Genomic DNA, 15878 nt, shown 5'->3' with positions numbered 1-15878 from the left:
TTTATTTATTTATTTATTTTCACGAAATAGGTGCAGACCTTTTCTTAGCGAGCTGTTCTCAGGATTGTTTGATCAGGATTTGGAAAGTGTGTACAAAATCAAAGCAGCTTCCAGAAACTGAAGATGACTCCATAAGACTGAAAGAGAATGTTTTTACTGTCAAAGGTAGGTAACAGCTGTAAAATTCTCTTGTGCAGATTTTCATTCATGTATCTGTTTGTTGTTTCAGGGGAGCTAACAAGGTGGTGGTTACCAACTAATTTGGTTTATTTCTTGTATTTAAAGAACCTGAGAGCATTTTTACTGCTATTTTTATTCTGCTGTTAGAAAAAGCGTAGTTACTGTTTCAAAGCCATGACTATGTAAAGTTAATTATGTTTTACAGAAAAGGTAAAGCAGGGAGAGAGCTTAATACCAACATGCATTGTTACACATATTCCAAATGCAGTACGTAGGATATATGTTTGTCTGTGGGAGGTAAGCTGTACTGCAGTTCTCCTCCAGTTTAATAGCATACCTTTAATTTTCTTTCAAATTCAATACATTAAGAGTTACTACAGTTACTTAAATCTTAGGAAACTACTGGAGAGAACAGATAAGAATATACGAGATTACTTAATGGTTATTTAACATGCTGCTTGAGCACTGTAACATCAGAGGCTTGCAATGCTGATATTGTGAGGTAAATTATTAGGCAATTTAGGTAATATAATGAAGTTTGCATGATGTTATGTGTAGAAAGTGCTCATGCTACTTGCTGCAAATTCTGATTTGTCATTTGAAGTATCTTAATGCTTGTATTTACAGTCATTTCGAGATGTAAATATGATTTAGAGTAAGGGTAGAGCCAGTGCCAGAGCATTTATTTCAAAATGCTTGAGAGTTCTTCAGGAATTCTGTGCTACCACTCTGAGTGACCTCTTAACGTCAGTCTAGTACTTGAGGCTTATGGCAAAAACAGCTTTTCAAGGAGCTCTTCAATGTCAATAGGCTATTGAGGTATTGGTAGATGATGAAAGATGATTTTTTTTTCACTGAAGATACCAGAAATGACTTGGTCTTTCTTGGCTTTTAGAACGAAATATGCTTTTCTCTGATTTGTGGTAGATACTGATACAACCTATGCAATTACTTTGGAGTCGGTGTTGGCTGGTCATGAAAACTGGGTGTATGCAGTTCACTGGCAACCTTCATTTTTCAAAGGTAAAATGATACCGAGCACTTAACGGTTACAGTAAGTGTTGTGTACATAGTGTACATCACCTGCCTTTATATTGCATTTGTATGTTCACTTGTCACTTTGGAGAATGAAAATGTTTAAATTCTGCAAATAATGCTTTATAAGTAAATGGATGCTGCCTTTTACTCATGTTTTCTTTAATGAATGAAATAACTGAGCTGTACTGGCTTTATTGTAACTGATCTGTTATTTATGGAGTACAGATTAATTAGTATAAATTAATAGCTCTACTAGTTTACCTTGATACATGTGTTTGAAATATCTGTTCTTTAGAAGGTAAGCATTAACTCAAGAACACTCCTTTCTTTTTCTTGGAGTAGAAAGGAACAAATAACTACATTTGGAAGATTAATCTTCAGTCTTCTGTGCATTAATATAACATGCCAGGGATTCCTTAAGTACCAGTTTTCTCTTACATGTAGTTTTAAGGCATTAATGCAAATGCTTATTGGAAAAAAAAGTTATTTACAGTTTAATTTTGCATTTTGCCATAGCCTTTATCTTTCTTTTTAAATCCTGAAATTCTGACAGCCTTATTTGCAGTACTGATTTTCTGGTGTGCATTTGCCTGGTGTGTAAGAGAAGGAGATTCTTGAGCACACTCAGAATGTGCTTGTGTATTTGTACTGGCAAGGGTGCCCTTTTTTGTTTCCTGAGATGTGTTAGAGTTACTGATGGCAGATGACATCACCAGTACAAAACACAGCTTTGCCAGCAACACTTGAATGGTAGAGTACAATTAGAATGTCAAAATACTTTTGGTGAACGACACAGAACTGGCTTTAGAAATATTGGCTGAGTTTTGTTGGTTTTTTTTTTTTTTTGTAAACAGCAATAAAAGATTTTGCCTGTCAAAGCAAGGTTTAGGCACAATATAGCCATGTAAGTCTTGCACTACAATTTCAAAAACTGTTCTATTAAGGCCATGAAGTTTTCCATGTGTTTTACATCATGCCTCTGCATGCATGCAGCTGTTTGCATTCTGTGGCCTGCCTAATCTTGGGTTCCCCAAAATAGCTTCTCCTCTTCAGTAGAGGTAGGCTGGTCTGTGAGACATACCCTCAATGCATAAGGTAAGAGGTCTGGTGCTGACATAAGATACCACCTCATGAGGTGCCCACCAATATCTCTGTTCTCAAGAAAGGTTCCCCAGTGGTTCTCCTGTGGATATTTCAGTTGGGTGATGAGCCAGCTCCATCCTCTCCATTCTGGCTGGGTTGCTCAGTTATCTGGAATGTTTCACTGCATTTTGGGGGGTAGTCCATACTACTGTATATATTGCAAAGTGCTACAGTCTGTTGAAGTCTATATTGAATCTAACACTTAATTTGGAAAAAAAACCCAGTGAATATTGGCATAGAGATTATTTTGGTTTAAACTGTAATCTCTCAGTAAAAATTTATTTGGGGAATAAAACTGAGAACTGCTATGCAGTGTCTCTGTGAAGTTCTGGCTTTTTCTTCACATTACATTTGTTTCAATATCAGTTTTGAGTGAATAAGCAGAGTATGGTTGTTCTCGTGTATGTGTTTTACATTTTCTTTGGGACATTGTGGCTGAAAAATACATTAACTTCTAATGAATGCTTGGCCAGAACCTAGAGCTTAAGTTCGGCACTTAAGTACTGCATTGCACGTCTGATACTGAACAATTTTCTTAATGTGTTTGGATTTTAGTATGATCAAATACTCTTAGATAGTATTCTTGTAGGTTGTAGGATAATTGTTTTCCTTGTACTGTAGATGGCAGCATGCAACAACCAATGCGGTTAATGTCTGCGTCAATGGACAAAACTGTGATCATCTGGGAACCTGATAAGGAATCTGGAGTCTGGCTAGAAGAGGCAAGTGTCAAGTCTTTCTCACAATAATGTGCAGTATTCAAGTTGCATTTCCAGCATTGTGTGTGTACTGTAGGGAACAAAAGCTCTACAAAATACTGGGATGAAAGGCAAAAGCATTTTCTTGCAGAAGTACTGGTAATGATGCTGTGTTGTGACTAAAACTATATTTTTCAAAAAGGATGTGATGCAATATGATTTGTTTGCTTTCTTGTTACCATATTGAAGAGTGTCTAAGGGGAGTTTGTGCTCAATTGTCATTTACAGTATAGCAAGCTAGGTGTTGTATGGTAACACATGTTGTGTACTCCTGGCAAGAAGAAGAAACCTTCCTGAATTATTTGTAGTAATCCTCATGGGAATGTGTACCCAAGCAGTTACTACAAAGCAGCTGACATGCAATTCACAAGCCTGGTTTTACTCACAGTAATTTGTTCGTGGGCTGCGTCACTAGGTTTTTCTGCCATGTGGTCTGTTTTTTCACCTTTCACTGTAGTATTTTGAATGCTGTTCCGATGTGGATCATCCTAAGTAAACAAGTAGTACAATGAGATTTATCTAGTCCTATGGCAGATGTCCTTGTTTGCAGTTGACCTGCTTTTCCAAATTGCAATAGTTTGGCTGAAATTGTTTGTGTTGGCTTATGCCAACCATTGTTTATGATCTTTCCGGTCACAGAGAAAGTTCTAATCCTTTCTTGGGTGAAAAAGAATTACAGTAGCGTGTTTACTTTTTCCTTTGTTCCATTGAAAAGTTCTTATGCCTTTCTACTTGAAGTAGAAATTGCTTCATAATAGAATGATCACATAGAGATACCATGTCCCTAGTTGAAATGCTTAGTTGTGACTAAGTTTACAATCTTCTAAAAAGGGGTTGCGCAGTAAAGCTTGTTGCGTGGTGTTACTCTTTGTTTTTACATTCTGTTAGCATTGGTTAGACCTCAAACGTGCAGCTCGCAGTTCAGGTTTTAACTGCAGCAGTCCTTTTTGCATTGAGGGAGGGAAATCTGAGCTGGAAGCCTGCAGGGAAGAGAGGCACAAGGGGAACATCACATTGTCTGTCTTTCTCATGATAAACAAGAAGTCTTCACAAAATCATTTCCCATGCTCAGAGGTGAGACTAGAATTCTGCCTCTGTCATGGCATATCAAAGTCACTTCCATTAGAGAAGTATTTTTTTTGAATGAGTGCTAATAAAGTGGGCATACTAGTCCACAGCACCATTTAGAATGAGGTATAGATTCATTTCATTGTGATCTTAAAAGCAGCTGTATAATAATGGGGGAATTGTTAAGAGTTTAGCTTGAAGGGAATTGTGGTCTTATCTCTTGAATAAAACTTGATAATTTAATCTCTTAATGTAATTAAAACCTTGGAAGAGCACTACAGGAACTATAAGGGATTTGTGTGTGTATACACACATATGTCACAAGGGAAGCACAAAACAGAGGCCAGAATATGCCACAGCAGGAACGTAGAGCAAATTGTAGGGACTCATGGAGAAACAGGGAAGTGGAAATATGGTAGTGAATTCTGGAAATTAAGACTTGGAAGGGCAAATAACTGGGGACTATTTTCCTTTGGACCATTTTCCATTTTGTGCAACAGATGACAAGAAACTGTTGCATCCAACGGACTGGAGTGAACCATGGAAAGATTCCTTTCCCCATTTCATCTAGTGTAGTGTTTTCTTTCCCTTGAGGAACTGAGCAAGATCCTGTCCTTTTATGAAGGGAGGTTCCATTAAGGGGAAATGCAGCTTTAATTCCCATGATATTTTAGTTCTTAATTTTGCAATTAAAATACTCTTTAAATGTATTTTTGTGTGTAATGCAGACTCTTGCCTACAGCTAAATTTTCATCTCATGAGGTTAGGATGTGTTTGTATGAATGGGAAACAAGTTTTCACGGATATTTAACTTCTGATTATTAATTTAGGTGCGTGTAGGTGAAGTGGGTGGCAATACCCTTGGATTTTTTGACTGCCAGTTTAGTCCAGATGGTTCAATGATAGTTGCTCATGCTTTTCATGGAGCATTACATCTTTGGAAACAGGCTACAGGTAATAAGGTATGTTGGTTTTTTTATTAGTAGTTAAAAGAATTACACTTAGATGTCACTTGAAGTAAGTTCTGTTCTTAGGAGAAAAATTTAACAGTACAAGCTAAAATTAATGATTGAAATAGTCCTCTGAATATAATATTCTGTGGGAGTCTTGCGCCTGCACAGAAGGGGGGTTGCAATCTCTCAGGCTCTAAAACCGGTTGCTTCCCTGTGGAACCATAAAGTCAGTGGAATACACCAGACTCCTTAGGGGTTGTGCTTTGTTCAGAAGTGGCAGCTAAACCAATAACACAAGTTTCTTCTAGATTGGAGCAATAAATCAGTATTTGTGTCTCTTTCACCACTTCAAGGTCTAATAATTTGCTGTTTTCAGTGCCTTTTGTTTTTTGGCTTTTTTTTTTTTTTTTCTTTCTTATAAGGGCACTGATGCTTTTATTTTGGTTAGAATATGTCAGTCAATTGAAAAACCCTTGCTGCTTTCTGACTTTTGTAATAGAAAGAGTGGACTCCAGAAGTTGTGATTTCGGGACATTTTAACAGTGTAGAGGATGTACAGTGGGACCCAGAAGGGGAGTTTATCATCAGTGTTGGTTCTGATCAAACTACTAGACTCTTTGCTCCATGGAGAAGAAAACAAGAGACAGAGGTATGATCTTCAAAGATTTTGTGAGCTTGGTAAAGAGTGCTTGTCTGTCCTGAGTTTGGAACAAGTTACATGAACATAACTCAAACCATGAATTTTCCCCAAGCTATGATCTGCTCAAAATTGCTTTTGTAAATGCTTGGATTAGTCATTGAGTATGTGCTGGTTTCACTTTAAAAATGCTAGTGGCAGAGTTTTAGCAATTGACATAGCATGACTGCTCTTTAATCCTGAGCTTACCTCCAGATTGCCTTCAGTTGGTGTTCTTTCAGGGTCTGCAGTAATTCAGAAGTAGGTATACATGGCTGATTCTAATAACCATCTACTGCCCTTATTTAACACTTGGCTAAGGACCGCTGCAGGTAATCATAAAGTAGCTCAACTTTGGTTGTATTTTATTACACAAACTTAATCTAAGCAAAATTCTCACTGTATATTTTACACTATTTAGGTTATGACTCTGACTGTTTTACCGGAATCATTATCTGACCTTCCTGAGCACAGTTGGTACCTGTACAAGCAACTTTTCAGGAAGAATTATTCCTTACTAACTTTGTATATTCCAAAATAAATTGTGGCAGGAGAAACCCTAAGAATGTAAATATTCCTGTTTCTAGTTGCTCACACATTTTCCTCATCTACAAATACATCTTTTTCTGGCAGAGGACTATGAATGTTCCATTCAGGATACTGGCAGAAACTAGACTGAAATCATGTGAGGCCCTGTGCAAGCTGTGCTATTAGTTGAGGGAGGCAACGGGCGGATCTTACAACTGTCTCATCAATGCATCTGTAGTATGACCAGCACAGGATGTCTGATGTTTTTCAGAGACTGAATTTGCCATCAGTCTCGATTTCCTTTTTTCAGGCCACACAGGAGTGGTGGTGAGCCCAGCTCAGATGCTAAGCTTTATCTTGTGTGGTAGGAAGGGCATCTCCAGTTTACTTCTCAGTCTTTTCCCCCAGTCTCCAATCTGGAGGGTACAACAGCTCTGTGGAAAAGATAGTATGTTGAATTTGATGTATGGTTGCAAAGTCCAGGACTAGCACATGATGTAAGTTGGCAGCATTCAAAATAGTTGTCAATACCGCATTCTCTGTGACATACTCAAGTACTACTCTTTATTACGTATACTGCTTGCTAACATTTAATCCTATTTTCTGAAAGACCTGAGTATTCTGTGACTTAACCTGTACTGCTGTTCCTTCTGTCCCTGAAACTTTTGAATTAATTGATTTAGCATAGTGATTGCAGTCTTCATATTGAAGTTTGGTGTGAACTGAACTATTTTGCTTCCCCTACCTGTTCTGACACAGTATCATGCAGATATTTCAACCAGGTGTAAATCCAAGTAGCATCAGCGCTTGTTGCTGCGCAGGGTATGGGAGAATGGTGGGTTGAGGTGGAAGGGTTGAGGTGGAAGGTTTAAGTTAGAAATCATTTGAAGAGGTGTATTCAGGACTTCTGAACCCTGAAAACCAGGTTAGTTCTGCTGCTCACGAACTTGGATATCAGGCTTTTAAAATTACCTACTTTCTTTACCATGCTGGGTTTAGCATCTGAAAAATTGTAACAAGTGACATCTGATGTTTACAGGACACAATGGATTGTTCAGATAGCTATGAAGAGTGCTACAGCTCAATGTTCATGTTTTACTCTGTAAAAAGAGAACTGTTAAATGCAAATAATTATCCTGTCTTGAAACCTCAATTCTGGTATCATACTGGTTCAAATATCAGAAATGAATGACAACAGTCGGCTTTCATTTGTCATGCAAATTTGCACCCTGATTTTTCTGGAAGAACCTTATTGCATAACTTACGCAGCCCTCTCTTTGTTTCGGGGTTTGGTTTTGTTTTTCTTTTTCATTCCTGTTTTGTGCGTGGTTCCAAAGTATGCAAACATGTACCTAGTAAAGACCTAGTAAAAGGTAAGAAGGGTTTATAGCGCTGTTTTCGTGTAGATTTTTTTATTTTGTTTTGTTTGGGTTTTTTGTTTGTTTGATTGTTTGTTTTTTGGGAGGGGCTGTTTTCTTGGTTTTGTTTGGTTTTTCTGGTTAAAAAAATAACGCCTTTTTCTCACTGGAATAATCAAGCTCCTGTGAAAACATCAGATTTTGTAGGATCCCATTCAGGTTTCAACATTTGAAACTAAGTTCAATTTTTAGTGTGATTTATGCAGTTCACAGGCAATGTTGAAGCCTTTCCTTATGTTTGTATATCTAGTACAATGTAAATTCTGTCTTGGCTTCAGTTTTCCAGGCATTGTAATACTGATCTAATTCTGCTAGTTGTTAACTCAAAAGTACACACTGTATTTTTCCAAATGAAGAATCAGGTAGGAATAGTAGGAAATGACACTAAAAATCTTTTCATGAAAATATATTTGCTAGAAAATAGACGTGTGGGGGTTTTTGTTTTAGACTAATTTTTTTTCACGTGTAGAATAAATGAGAATTTTAGAAAACCAGTATAAATAATTTAGTGTATTTTTTTTGCTAATATTATTTGCATAGTGTGACTGTAAAACTCCCTTGTCTAATTTTTGGTTAGCTGTCAATTCTGGTTTTCTTGGATTAATACTAGAAGCATGGATATGATTATTTTGGGAAACTACGAAAAAAATTAGTAATTAAAATGAAAACACTTCTAAAATCATCAGGATTTACCAGATGTTTTTTCTATAAGAAGCTATTCTGGTTTTGTCAGTCCTTTGCAAAGCTTCTATTAAATGGTCTCACTAAAATCAAGTATTTAAAGAAAGAGGGGAAGTAGGAACCTGTAGCCTGCTGACAGCAGTGCTGCTGTGCTTTGAGAGAGACAGATAAAGGAAGCAAGGTAATTATAACTGCCTGTCTTGTGTCTTTCATAGCTAAAGTTTTGAAAGTAGTAGTATATAGCATACAGTCCTCCTTTTGCTTAAGCAAATTATGTCCTATTCCTGATTATCTAGCATAAAGAAGTCACAGTAAAAGGCAGTGTGCCCTTAGTAACAAAGGTAAGCAAATGCCTTAAACATATTTCTGCAGGGTCACAGTGTACTAGTTACAGGAATTGTTTGGTGGAAAAATAGGATTTAACTGGTGTATTTGAGCATACATTAGTTTTATGAATCATGTCTGTAGAAGGTTGCTATTAACTTTATGTTAATAAAGTCAGCAAGTTAAGTGTTAGTACTTCTTTTGAACTCAAAATCTCAAGAATTGTGTTTTAACTGACTTTGTGTTCATCTAGGTAACCTGGCATGAAATTGCAAGGCCTCAAGTACACGGATACGACATGCGTTGTCTGGCAATGATCGGCCGGTTTCAGTTTGTGTCAGGAGCAGATGAAAAAGTGCTCAGAGTTTTTTGTGCTCCCAAGAATTTTATAGAAAATTTCAGTAACATCACTGGTATTCCAGTGGAGAAGCTGTGCTCCCACGTAAGTGTGCTAAAGCAGTGCTAAATGAAAACACCCCTCTTTAATGTAAATAATGCTTTAGAAAATGTCAAATTTCACTGAACTGCATAAAAATTATGTTAATAGTTCTGAAACCTTAACCTGGTTTTTCCTTTTGCTTTTATTAGCTTCAGTGTGTGCTGGTTTATATGTATTTTTTGGTGTCATCTTATAAAACAGATTGCATTTGTAACTTGCCAAGACCTAGTATCAGAAGATTAAAAAGAGCACAGGTAAATTTTAAAGTTGTCACACCAAGTAGACTACTGCGCACACTTTGTGGTTTGAAAGCGAACAATAAGGACTGGGGATGTGCTTCTTAATTTAAGGGTGTAGTAGTCTTGTCTAGATGTAATTACAGTTGTGTGGTTATGTGTTTTTTGGTTTGGACTTTTTTTTAATTGTATGCTTGGAAATAGCATAAAGCTTTTTCAGCTGTGTTGTTAGTTGTTACATGTAAATATTTATAAATATGTACTTGCTCATGCTTTATTTCCTCTTGGCATTAGAAATTTTCTTGAGGCCTTTACATTCCAGTTCTTAGTTGTCAATAAGAGTAATTTCCTGCTCTGTGGAAAGATAAGACTGCTGAGTTGCTGTCCTTTCCTCCCCATTTGCTTTAAGATCTAGTTCTGGTTTTTCTTTGCATTTTGTAGAGCAGACCTCATTCAAGGTAGCTGCCTCTGTATGAGCCTTGCATGCTTTTTCATTTCTGGTTCAAAAGCAAGCGGTGTTTTCTGTGCAGCTTCTCAGACATGGCTTAGGCTTTCCATTTAATTTAACAATTGAGATACCTGGGAAAGAAATCTATTAATTTTTGATAGTAAGAAGTTACATAAATAGCTGTTTAGTGCTTCAATTCCACCAGACTTTGTAAGCATGCATGTTAATGATACTGTGCTTTCATAATGCTGGCAGATGTCATGAATTTGCTTTCATGCAGGCTTTCCTTATCAGGTCTTCCTCTGAGTGCTACTTTTTGATTCATGATAATCACAGTGTTTCACATGGGCTTAGTTTAAAGAGGAAGGTTTTATTAGCTAATATACAGATGCTCTTAAAAAACTGTATAGCTCAAACAAAAAAGTAATAAAGACAAAAAAAGCCTTCTTAATATTCAAAAAGGGTTGAATAGGACTATATTTAGTTCAAATCCATGGGATTGTATTACACCCTGGGTTGTAATGAAGAACCATTTTTGTTTTAGAGGCCTTAGACTTGCGCGTGTGTCTCCCACATTTTCTCATCAAATTATGAACATTTAAATAAATAACAGTATTTTAAATTGTCACCTAAATTATTAATCCAAATCTGGAAAGCAGTCTTTCTTTGGACTTTTCAGACACTGTAAGGAAGCAGTTTTACAGTTATTAAATCTAATCATTTTCCATCTCTGCACAAAGGCCCGAAGTTCACTTTCTGAATTTTTGCTTTTATCGCCATACCTTTATGGAAGTATTTGCTGTGATGATTTGTCTTTCCTCTGTGCTGTCTTGAACAGGCATGTACTCTGGTCTGTGCTATGTACCAAGTTGTGTGTGAAGCTGTGGGCACAGGCACTCACCCTCTCTGTCCCCTTTTCCAAAATGCTGCTTTATTATTTCACTTCAAAACAGACCAGTTCCCAGTCCTATGGTGTTAAAAAACTGCAGTGCTCTCAGTTAATTGATTACATAACAGATTCTGGATGAGTTAGGAGTTTTTCAAAGTGCCCCCCTTCACTTCTCTAGAAAAGTCACTCTCCGGGATTCCTTGAACTGTGGACTTTGAAATCTGAACCTACATGACAATCCATATGTAAACTTTTATTTATTTTTTTTGTTTTTGTTAAATTCAGCAACCATCTGATCTTCCAGAAGGTGCAACTGTGCCAGCTTTGGGATTATCCAATAAAGCTGTTTTTGAAGGTATGGCTAATGAAAAATAATGGTGGCGGTGTTTCATGTGGAAACTTTGATTTAAATGATTGTTTTAGTGTACATCTTTTTGTTAGGTTTGTTTTTGTAAGCTTGACTGCAAATTCAGAATCTTAGAAATAAAATTGTGCAAAGTGTTTATTTCTCTGGTAGCACCTAAATATGGTGCTTAAAAATAAAAAAGCACAAGTGAGGATCTTTTCTCCCTTTCTCTGTCTTTGATTTCTCCTCTAACTATTCCCTAATGTCTCTTGCAGACCTAAAATACTCTTTTTTTCCTGGTTTTCATATTGTGTCCTGCACCTCTCTTTGAAGGAGCCCCACTCAGTCTGCACAGTGCTCCTGAGAGCCTCTGCTGTTGACTGATCTTGAGTTTCACACTGATGGTGGGGCACATTGCTCTCCTGTGATGGTTATGGGAGTAACTGCAGCAGGGTATTATTAGAATTTCCCCAGCTGCTATTGTTCCTCTGTTTTCTCCATGCCCACTACCCACTCCTCTAACCCCCTAAGACTGGTGACTTTTAGCCAAAAGAATTACTATTGAATAGCGTACTGTAAAAACTAGGTTCAGAGTTGTTAAAGCAGGACTATCTGTTGCTACTTGTTGTTGCTTTGTAAAATACTGCTACATTCTGGAGTCGTTTTCATACTTTCCTCAAATGTTAGCCCCTTGTAGAAGCTTAATGCTGCTTTGAGGGGGATCAGTGGCACGTTTTCTGTTCCAGTGAAAATAGCCATAAATGTTTTTGTTTTCCAGGAATGTGTTGCCTTGTGAAAGTATTTGGGAAGGAAGAATTAATTGGCCAACAGTAGCTAATGTTCTGTTGGTGAAAGGCTGGTGAGGTGCCAGATGAATTTCATTTTTCTACTGTTTTTTCATGAGCTCTGCTGAGAGAGAACAATACTTCTTTTCCCTAGAGTATTGTCACACAGAGAGTAATTAATTTCCATTGATTTCTGGGTACACCCAGAAGCAGCATTATTAGTAGAAGAGCTGTTAAATTTTCCTGCATTGTCCACCTTTGCCCACCCAATGCTGTCAGGCGCTGATGGCTTATATTGAAGCCCCATAGACATTTCTTCTTGCTTACTCTGCAGAGGAATCTTCCTCATGAGTGTTGATCACCAGATAGCAGTCTCCAATTAGATAAATATTGTTAATTTCATTTTCAAGGGAAGGGAAGACAGAATGAATAAGAATAGGTTTTCTGTTCTGCTTTTTCTGTACTTCCTTTTATTAACCCGTGCTGTATTTGAAATGTGCATTTGGCAAAAAGTTAGATTCTGTCTGAGAGCAACTGTTGCCCAACTCTGTATCTTTTTCTTAAATAATACCTTCAAAATGAAGGAGAGTTGAATTTTAACTTAAAATTAACTGCAGTAGTGTCAGTTACTTCTGGTACTTTTGCCTAAAGCTAAGGACTGAGCCCTTGGCAGTTCTGCTGAAGTTTGCTGATTTTAGGTAAGTTTCTGCAAGTATGACTTTTCATTTAGGGATCTACAGTAAATTTAGGAATTCACCACTTGTGTTTGAGATTTTTTGCCTTGGGCATTTTCAAATACAGAAGGAGGGGTCTAATGTTGGGGAAGCACAGGTTAAACTCCTGATGACTACTTCTTCCTGGTAAATCAAAGTCTGTTTTAAAATCTCTGAAAGAGACTTGTGCTGATGGAGACAGGTTGGTCTCAGGATGAAATTAATCCAGAGGTTAGATTTTAAGTTTTTGTAATTTTTTTTCTCCTCCTCATTCTCTTGGACTTTAGAATAGCTAGATTCTAATATTCATATAATTGTAACTCTAGAAACAAAGGAACCTGATTTCCATTGCTTATATTGTAAAAGCAATAGATTTGTTTTTTACTTGTCTAGTAAGTTTTTTCCCTTATATCAAGTATATTCTCTTGAGCTAATGAAGGCCTTACTTTGAATAGGAGATATGGCTGTTCAACCAGCTGAGGATGAAGAAACATTTAATACCATTTCGAATCAGTATCCTGAGATTTATTTTCAACCCTTGATCCTTACAGGTATGATATTAATTTCTTTTGTAGGAAATAGAGAATGAGGTTCACTGGATATAAACTTGAAGCATTATTTGGCTGATTTTTTTAGATTAGTTAGTACTAAATTTGAGTATGTTGTACAAATGTCTTTTAGAACCTCCCCCAGAGGATCACTTGCTGCAGAATACCTTGTGGCCTGAAGTTCAGAAGTTGTAAGTTTTATTTTCCTTTTTCATTTAATTTATGAAATTTCCAGAAAGCTATTGCAGCATAGTCATGTAGTCTGGTCTTGTAATTCTTCCTGTTTTACTACCTGATTGACTTTGTGTGCAGTGTATTGCTTATAAAATAAATAATTTATATGTATAGAAAAATGAGGAAACAATGCAAAAAATGACAGTTAGAACTGATGTGTCACGAAGTTTTGTTTCACTAGTTGTTTCTGTACCAGTGAAATATGCATATTTTTTAGCACAAAGCTAAGCTTTTGTATTTGTAATGAATAGACTTTAATTGTTCCTTTAGATGTTTGTCTTTTGGAGGTCTCTTTAGGGCACTGATCCTTGATATTTTCATCTGTTCCAAGAGAATAGTAAGGTTCCTGGTTTGCTACAAGGAGCTTCAGCATGTTCTCATGGTCTTATCTGTGCTCGGGAATGTGATGGGCCTCTATTTCCATGCTGCAGCCTTTGTTTATATCTTTATGCTCTGCATATCTGCTTAAAACCTTACCTATACAGAATGTCTCTCAGCATAGGGAGTTTTCTGTCTCTTTCCACTTCACAGCGCTTGCAGATCAAGTCTGTCTTTCTGGTACAGATGTAAAGGCTGAGGCAATGCAGGAGCTTCCCCCTGAAGCCTAACAGAGCTGTAAGGTGCAACAGATGGAGGCAGCAGTCAATATCAGATGTGTCTAGTGGTGAGCAAAGTGATGAATGTTGAGTGAGGTGGTTACAAACCCAGTTTAGGTATTGAATGCTGACAGAGCAGGTTGTGGATGGCAAAGATAATAGTTACATAGTCATGACAGTAATTGTTTTGAGGTTGAATGCTTCTTCAGCTATGTTTTGTTCGTTCTTTCCTGAGATTCACAACAATTTGCAATTGAAGGTTATCACCTTATTTGTTCTGTAAGGATCATTGTAACACTATGCTACAGTCTCACAATCTTCAAAGCTTTAGTATCAATCTTCAAACGAAATGAATCATCTCAAGATCGTATGGTGTATTTATCTTAATCTTCTGAAAGAGTTTTTCTCAGGCAGGAGCAAGAATAACATTGAGCCTTTGCTGATGATTACAATTGCCTTTCCACATTACAAGTTTTGTGACTTCACTTGGGGGGCAGGAAATAAAAAGCTTTGTGAAAACAATTTGCAGATGGTTTTAATTTGACCAAGTGGGAGGTTTTGTGGGAGCTCATCTTTACCTTCAGTCGGGCAGTTAATTTTCTTTGAGTGCTTTTAAGCTCTTATTACTGTGTTTGTACTCAAAAGTGCTTATAGGAGGGAAGCTGCTGGATATTGGACCATATCTGCACATTTTGTATTTTCTAACCATTATGTTAACTGCTTCTCCTGTGTGTGCTATGGCTGCTAATGTACCCACTCACATAAAGATACCTTATCAAACTACTTAAGTAGTAAAAAGAAGCCAAGGCCAAAATTTTTCTTCATTTAATTTTGACATTTCTCAAAGTCTAGTGAGACATGAATCTTTGATATCCTACTAACAGGAGTACTGCATATCTGCTTTTATATCCTGCATTCATTAAAATAACTGCATTTTATGATGGTCTTGGGTGACTTTTACCTGAGCAATTTTTTCTGTTTTTAGAGACACTGCTAGTGATAGTTATCCTTTTATTCAAGGGCAACAAGATGTGAAGCATTCATAGACTTTCAGGTTTTTTCCTCAGGATAATCTTGAAAGAAATAACGTGAAATTGCATAATGTAGATTTCAAGTTGCCATAGCAGCAGAAAAACAGTGTGAGGAACTGGCTTGCTAAAAATAGCTTGTTTGTCATTGACATTTGTGCATTCCCAGCTCTAACTTGATACCAAATTTTGAAGGATTTGTGTTGGGTTTTGCAAGCCTTTTCCTTAAGTAGGTTTTAGTGTGAAGGACTTGCTGAATTTTTTACATAATCTAATAACTTTAAAATAAAAAGATAAATCCTGTGAGAGTGTGCTAGTCTTTATCCTCTTGGAAAATTACCGTAGAGAGTTTATGTGCAGCAGGCTGAGATTAAAGTGTTGTCATAAATACACGTTTATATGGATGTACATGTCATGTAATACACTTGGAAGTCTTGAGGAATCCCTTTTGACATTAGAAAATTACTGTAATCATTTGTCTGGACACCTTGAAAGTCCAGTTTACCAGTGCATAAAAATATGCTATGAATTGCACATTGTTAAGGCAGAATCTCTTGTGTTTGAAAGTGTAATTTCATTATTGATTCATTCTCTCAATTGTGAACATTTTTTTTTTTGGTATTATATGACATAATAAAGGGATCAGATTGCATGTATGGGGGCATGAGAGGGGGTTATACTGGAGCTTCTATACTCACAAGGCTGATACTTGCTCATACAAACATCTCTTACTGCCACTAACTTTATTCTCATTACTGGAGGCAGCACTGACCTGTATAAGCTGTCAGTCTGACCTGTGGTAGTCCTGCTCGTGTGACTTTGCGGAAGACAGTATTTTAGGTTTTGCTT

At 36.9% G+C, this 15878-nt stretch overlaps 1 protein-coding gene across 2 annotated transcripts in view; it reads left to right on the top strand.

Annotated features, from left to right (window-relative positions):
• The window catches only part of ELP2 (elongator acetyltransferase complex subunit 2), a 39299-nt gene that overhangs the window by 15431 nt on the left and 7990 nt on the right, over positions 1-15878 (top strand). For both annotated transcript variants that reach the window (XM_065667804.1, XM_065667805.1), the window contains exons 8-16: positions 31-165; positions 1108-1203; positions 2983-3083; positions 5018-5149; positions 5640-5789; positions 9021-9209; positions 11065-11134; positions 13079-13174; positions 13305-13362. In XM_065667804.1, coding sequence (XP_065523876.1) covers positions 31-165; positions 1108-1203; positions 2983-3083; positions 5018-5149; positions 5640-5789; positions 9021-9209; positions 11065-11134; positions 13079-13174; positions 13305-13362 — 1027 coding nt within the window. The remainder of the gene's footprint in view (positions 1-30; positions 166-1107; positions 1204-2982; positions 3084-5017; positions 5150-5639; positions 5790-9020; positions 9210-11064; positions 11135-13078; positions 13175-13304; positions 13363-15878) is intronic.

This window comes from Lathamus discolor, chromosome 2 (assembly GCF_037157495.1).
Source record: "Lathamus discolor isolate bLatDis1 chromosome 2, bLatDis1.hap1, whole genome shotgun sequence".
NCBI lineage: Eukaryota > Metazoa > Chordata > Aves > Psittaciformes > Psittacidae > Lathamus > Lathamus discolor.
The sequence above is the reverse complement of the archived record's forward strand: the minus strand, read 5'-3'. Positions and strand labels throughout refer to the sequence as shown.